At 29.0% G+C, this 7,424-nt stretch overlaps 1 protein-coding gene and 1 non-coding gene across 2 annotated transcripts; both read right to left on the bottom strand.

Annotated features, from left to right (window-relative positions):
* Positions 3,778 to 6,562, bottom strand: LOC18604073 (peptidyl-tRNA hydrolase, mitochondrial). The gene is made up of 8 exons (XM_007036401.2): positions 6,176 to 6,562; positions 5,990 to 6,074; positions 5,384 to 5,451; positions 5,218 to 5,268; positions 5,069 to 5,142; positions 4,511 to 4,569; positions 4,348 to 4,424; positions 3,778 to 4,246 (listed from the first exon to the last, which is right to left on the bottom strand). Exons 1-8 carry the CDS (start codon positions 6,467 to 6,469, stop codon positions 4,133 to 4,135), a joined length of 822 nt encoding a protein of 273 aa, XP_007036463.2. The 5' UTR covers positions 6,470 to 6,562; the 3' UTR covers positions 3,778 to 4,132.
* Positions 6,629 to 6,700, bottom strand: TRNAD-GUC. Its single transcript has one exon. It is a non-coding gene; the product is annotated as a tRNA-Asp (tRNA).

Genomic DNA, 7,424 nt, shown 5'->3' with positions numbered 1-7,424 from the left:
TGTCACGTGAAAGGAAGGGACAACATTATTAGTTACCTACTCTCCCTTCTTGTTTCTCGTCTTCGTACGTACGGATCGCAAATAGTAATTTTTTATTTATTTTATTTTATTAATTAAATTATATAATAATATTTTTATTTTATTTTATTTTTACAAAATACTTATCCTATCCTATTTTATTCTATTATGCAAACTAGACGTATCAATAGTCTTATTATCTTCCTCTCTGCTTTTGTTTTGCATTATTATCTAAGAGTCAATCTTATAAATCATTATGGAATTATGCTTAATTTTTCATTTTCTTTTATTATCTCCGTGAACCTCACTTAATTGTGTAATTTAATTTTGAACTTATATTTAACATATTGTCGATGTATAATAATGATTAAGTTATACATTATCACTTCAAAAGTCTTTTAAAATAAATATTTTTAGTATTATGAGTATTTTTTTTTAGATTCTCAATTTTTAAACTTATTTATTAATTAAGTGACAATATTTAGTTCACTGATAATATATAAAATTTATATACTGACAATGTATTAAAAATAAACTCTTTAAGTTATAGATTTATAGTTAATGTGTCGTCAATATATGAATTTACAAATTATTAGTGAACCAAATAATATCATATTATTAATAAATAAATTTAAAAGTTAAAAATCTTTAAAAAATAAATATTTATAATTTTTAAAATATTTATTTTGAAAAAAATTTTAACTTTTATTCTGCACATTTATAATATGACACTTTGTGGTCAAATGATTTACTTTTTATTTGACTTTCAAACCAAAAATCTAAGACTAAGAAAGGTTGGTAACCAAAAGAAAAAGTAATAGTGCAACTTGTTGTACCAAAGATTTTTTTGGTGGTACTTAATTGCTTCTTGCTGTCATGCAACAAAAATTTTCTTTTCTTTGCTTAAAGTCATGCAACCAGTTCAATGTATCTTCATATATATATATATTAAAATTTCATGTCAAGTCAAATGTGAACAAAAATTTAGAGATGGAAGGAATATATTATTAAGTCATGAATTTATTTGGACTTTGTTTTGATTGCTAACTTTATAAAAATAAATGTCATGCATACATCATATACTTTTTTGAAAATATTTTAAAATATTTCAATAGTTAGATCAAAAGAAAATGGGTTTATTCAAATTTATATTTTTTAAATATTTTTTATGACTTAACTATTCAAATAAAAAAACAAAAAGCAAATAGCATATTAATGATTCTATCAACATTTTTGTGAAATTGTGAGAGTAGAAAAAAAATTCTCAAAACCAATTTTTAAAAGTCTTTATTGAAAGAAACCTTAAAAAGGTTTAATATTCTTTTATCATATCAGCAAAAACTCTTAATTCGTAATAGAAAATTAACAATCATTAGATTTAATACTAATTGATATTTTTTTAAAATAATACATGATGAAATTTAATGATATGATCGTATGACAATAAATTTATTTTTTATTTTTACTTTTCTCCCGTCACATCCATAACATAAGTTGATAACGAGATCATTTCAAACTACCACACGACCACATCATATATCATGCAAAAAAAAAATATCAATTAACATTAAATTTGATAATCGTTGAATTTTTCAATACAGATTAAAACTTGCGAGTACAAAAAAAAAAATAAAAGTTTTTATTATACAAATCAAAGGATAATAATTTCTTTGAATACAATAAAAATATAAGATTTTGATTACATAAATCAAACATAATTCAAGGAATTTTTCTGATATTTAAAGCCAATTTAAATGAGACACAAATGTTTAGGTAGATATGGCATCACAATCAAGCAAGCTGCTTCCAAACCTGCCCATGTGTGCGATTGAAATCATAAGTCAAACTCTGAATTTTCCGTCTCAACTCGGATTTGTCACGTGTATTCCAAAAGTTAATAGTTGGCTAACTCTTTTCCTTCAATCAAGGCCTAATTCTTGGAATGTTTTGGTTTTTGTTTACAATTTTCTAGTCATTGGAATAGTTTATCCTACATAAATATCTTCATCAGAGTAAGTAAACTACATGTTTGGGTTTACTTTTGAACTAATTTCTCTATTTTTCAAAAAAGGGCAAGTTGAAGTTGAAAGTTGTAGTCGGAAAAAACAATATATTTAGTCCTTGTAATAAATTAGAGGTCAAAAATTAAAATTTTCAATTCGAGTTATTTTTGTAATAAAAATTATTTTTTAAAATTGAAAAATACGTAATGATACCGTCTTCGAGTTAGTAGTTAAAATATAATATATTTTTATAATAAAATTACTTTTCAAAGTTGAAAAATAAGTAACAATGACACGAGGAATCATTTTTGAATTATTAATCAAAACCCAAAGTTATTTTACACTCACAATTGACCTTTGAAATGCAATCAATTTCTTTTTTTTTTTGTAAAATATATCAATCTTTTTAAATTTTAATCGAAATTTCAAACGAGTTCATTAGTTTTTGAAATAAACACTCTGCTCAAAAAATACAAACACTGTTAACAGATATTAAGAAAAGATTAAAATATATTTTTATTAATTTAAAAAATATTATTATATTTTTTAAAAAAAGCACCGATCGATGCTTCCCCAGATCTGGTGCTCACTTGGGAGTCCCGATCAGGCTCCCTAGGGGAGCATCGATGCTCCTCATCTTGGAAGGTTTTTTTTTTAATTAATAAAAAATAAAATTTTATAATAGTAATTTTAAAAATTAATCAAGGATAAAATTATCCTTTCACTTGTAATACGTCAATAAGTTGATGAAAATACTAACGGTTGATTAACAACTAGATCTATATATCTAGTAAAAAATAATTTTTTTAAACAAAATATTTTTTTTAAACAAAATATTTTTTTTAAATTAATAAATATTTATATAATTTTGATCAAAATTTAAAATGTAAAAATTGATTTTTGACCCTTTCGCTAGCAGAGCAAGAATTTGAGTTTCTATTTAGCAAAAGTTATTGGAAAAGCAATCTCATGGCCAATATCAGTTGTCCAATGATTCTTGTCATCATTAGTCATTCAATAGTTCAAGAATTTGGGTGATTTGGCAATTTTTTTTTTGTTTTACTTTTGGACAAATTTTATTGCGATTTGATGTTTGTGCCTCAAATTCAATCCTCCGGATTGTGGTTTTGAAAGATACCCAACTTCTAGTCTTATCAGCAAGTTATAGTGCAAATGTGCACCACAAAATGCTAATCAAAGTCATTGCCATGTTCCTTTCAGGTGATGTTTTCACTTTTTCTATTCCAGAAAGAAAGATTCGAATATAATTATTTGAGTAGAAAGATACATGTATTCTTTATCAATGATCGATGAAGTGTTAAGAGGCCAAGCCTACATCTAACAGACGAGTCATAGTCCAACCTTTCAAACAGGGTAACCAGATATTGCATGGCTAACTAATTGCTTTACACTTTACAACCTTTATCTGATCTACTCGCCATTTATGCCAACATCATTGTAAGTTTAGCAATGTTAGGTGAGACAGTCCTGGGATCACGTTCCTTAGCCTTTTGTCTTATTGCTAATTTACCTATCATTTCCCCGCATGCTTAACGTACTTTTTACGCGTTCCAATGCTTCATTAAATTTCGGATGCCTGCCAGTAGGCATCCCTATCTGCAAAGGAAAATCATATTCATATCTGTGCAACAACATTTCATCAATGCACACCTCCTAAATTTAAGATTCATATCATCAGTTTTGAATATCTCCATTACAACAGAAATGTTCAAATGTAATCAGTAGAAGAATAGGATATAAAACCAGAAATGACATCTTTCACTTTTCATTTCTAAATGAAAGAAAGTTACAAAGAAAAATCCTTGCCATTATCAGTCAAGGCAATATTCGTTATTGATTAAAGAATTCTTTCTAAATTCCGATGCTTTGAAGCGGTTATATGTTCATCCTATGGACATATAAAATTAGTAATGACTGATAAATGAAAGGGAGCTTGTCAAAATTTTCGACTGAATTACTTGTAATACTTTCATCCTGGAAAATTCCATCAAGTTCCTAACAATCCATTGTAATTCACATTCACATTCTCCTTCCGGAAATTACCTCAATGCGCTGCCTTAACCCAAGAGGTAGCCACCTAGAGCAATAACTTAACCAAATTGTTCCATTGCTTTGGCGCTGTTGACATATGTGGCGCTTTTATCAAAACCTTCAAGTGAAAGAATCCGGACAGCCTCTATTCCATGTTGAAATGTAAACTCCAGCTGAAAAGACATAGACATTACCATAATGCAGTTAAAAAAACTATTAGCAATTTCTTTACTATTTCTTCTCTACGGTTGCAGTGTTATAAGTTTTTACATACCTCTTCACGTTCTTGCTTATTGAAAGGGCGAAGGACAAAATTAACAGCATCCATCCTCCCAGGGGGGCGTCCAATGCCTGGAAAAGTTCCACAACTTTAACAACCAGCAACTACGGAAATTAGCAGCGTTTCAGATATTATTTTAGTGTTCTTAGCAACATACCTATTCTTAGACGAGGAAAGTCATGACTCCCTTTGAAATGATCTATGATACTTCTCATCCTAGAAGAAAAGGGAAACAAAAGAAACTATCTTACAGCCTTTCATCACACTGAAAACATATTTACTTTTATGGGCTTAAAAAATCCATAAAAAAGAAATTGCTTTATTGCAGGTATCAGATATAAAAAGCTCCAGAACTGAAGGTCATGCCATGGTATCATTTAAGTCTGATATAATAACAAAGGCAAAACATCTTAAGGATGACAGTTTAAAACCTGACTTTCCATTTATTTTCTGTCACACCATAAAGTCAGATAAAGTGATCAAATTACAGTTAAAAAGGCAATTGTCAAAATTCGTAGCCATCTTTTGAAGAACCAAAGCACCGAAACGGTAAATAATACTAGCAAAAGTGCATATTTAGTTTGCATCCATGTCTTTGGACTAAATGCTGAGGATAGTGACAAGTGATAAATAAAAGATTTACAGCCAAAACTAAAATTGAAACATTAGTGTTGATATAAGCTCATGTCAAAACAAATGTTGACAAGATAAATACCCATTATGTCCTCCATGTCCGCCTTTTGGAAGTAGTCTCAATTTGGCAAAAGGTAAATCTAAGTCATCAAAAATCTGCAAAAGAGAACAGTTAGTAAGGAGATGGAGGGAAAGATTACGATTCAAGTCCCAGTAAAGAAAGAGAATTACCACGAGTACTTGCTTCAATGGAATCTTGTAATACGAGACAATGGCCCCAACCTTCAAAATGCATTGAGAAACCATGCAATGATTATTAGAGCTATAGAAATTTCAATCAGATGAGAAACTTTGACCCTCAAAACAATATATAGGTCCTTTGAGATGGCTCACTTACAGACTCACCACTTGAGTTCATGAAAGTTTGTGGTTTGGCAAGCATGACTGGAACATTTCCAATAAACCCTGGAAAACAGTAACTATCTCCAATTAACTATTGCAATACTGGGACATTTACAATTACATTAACTATTGTAATATACCCACATTTTTCACTGAACTGAATAAAACTTTTTCTTTTTCATTTATTGGCCATGAACTCATTTATCTATGGACAAGATATACATATATTTGATGGAATCTGTATTCAATATTAATCATCAACTATGCTTAGAAAATAGACTGTGCCAATCAGGCTATCTTCGCATGTATCTCCAAACTAATTACCAAATATACCCATCAAAGCCGCAACATTCTAGTCTTCAATGGTAGACGACTAGAATTAACTCAATCTCAAAAGAAAATAATAGTCCACAATCGAAAGTCCAATGCTAATTCCATGCAGAACTACGAGATTACATTCAAGCAAAAAGCCATGGCAATTATATTTTCGTGATAACAGGTATGCAAGACTTCAAAGCATATTTACTATATGAAGTCCATGAATTTAACATCACTCAAAGTAATTCAAAGATTAAACAAAGCTAAAGTAAAAAAAAAATACCTTTGCCAAAGAGGGCTTTAAAGTTAACGGTGTTAATGGGAATCCCTTCAGCCTCAGCTATAGCATCTACCATCTCAAAACCCACCTGTTTGGAAAAACCCAAAAGAAAAAATCACTAAAAAAAAACCAATAAATTCGCTAAAACAAAAATCAAAACGAGGACGTATTTGAAGAATGTATTGATACGTTGTGGCGAGTGCCATTGTATTTCTTGCCGGGATTACCGAGACCGACAATGAGCCACGGCCGCGGAGGCGGCGGCGTTGGCTTGGGCTTGGGTGGCGCCACCTGGGAGTCCTCCGCCGTATTGGCGGGAGAAGAATTTGTGTTTTTTATAGAAAAATTAGGGAATTGAGTCATTGTTCTTTTGGATGTGGTGGAAAATTTGAATGAAGGAAAGAAAGAGGAAGGGCAAGATTTAACGAATGGGGAATTAAAATTTGGAAATCGAATGCTAGAGATTGATGAACTTAATTTCATGATTTTCCTTTTTATTAAATAAAAAATTTATAATGATTTAGGGGTTAGGGTTTAGGAAGGAGAGGGGAAGAAGAGGAGGGAGACTTTTATTCAATTTTCTTTTTCTTTTTCATTTTAAAAATTTTTCTATTTTTTATAAAATAAGTAAAAGAAACACAACGCCGTTGCCGGGGATCGAACCCGGGTCGCCCGCGTGACAGGCGGGAATACTTACCACTATACTACAACGACCTATCGATGTCGAGATCGGTACATTATAATACTCGTTAAATAAACCTTTAAGGACTACACTTTCCATGGGCATGATAGTTAAGAAAGCATATTATTCAAATACATTTTCATTCTTTTATTATATTCAATTAAGCCTTTATCTTTTTATTTTGAATTAAATAAATTTTTATAATTAATTATTAACAAATAATATTAATCAAAATACTATTTATCATTTTATGTCACTTAACATTGACATGGTATGTTATGAGATAATAAAGTAGAATGTCAATATGACATAATAACATGATCATATAATATTTTTCACTTTGCATATCAACATCATATGAACATAAAGTAATCAATGAAATTTTTAATTAATAACTATTAATTAACCATTAATTATAATAATTTATTTGATTTAAAATAAAAATATAAATATTTGATTGAACGTAAAAGAACAATAAGACTTTAGTTAAAATTTCTTAAATAGTTGAAGGATTTTTGTAAATATTATGCCTTTTTCATTTAAGATATTGTTCGAGTCTCTCTCTCCTCATGTTCGTTATTAGAATTTGAATTTCAATATAAGAGGTTTCAAGTTTGAATATAAAATAAGAGAGATGATATTCATAGATTATGTTATATAGATTTTTAACTTTATTACATTTTAGACACTTTAAGTCCTTTAAATTAATAAAATAATTTATATTTAATATATTGTTATTTTTTAAATCTTATACAT

This window comes from Theobroma cacao, chromosome 3, assembly GCF_000208745.1.
Source record: "Theobroma cacao cultivar B97-61/B2 chromosome 3, Criollo_cocoa_genome_V2, whole genome shotgun sequence".
Taxonomy (NCBI): Eukaryota; Viridiplantae; Streptophyta; class Magnoliopsida; order Malvales; family Malvaceae; genus Theobroma; species Theobroma cacao.
Note: the sequence above shows the minus strand (reverse complement) of the source record. Positions and strands in the feature narration are given on the sequence as shown.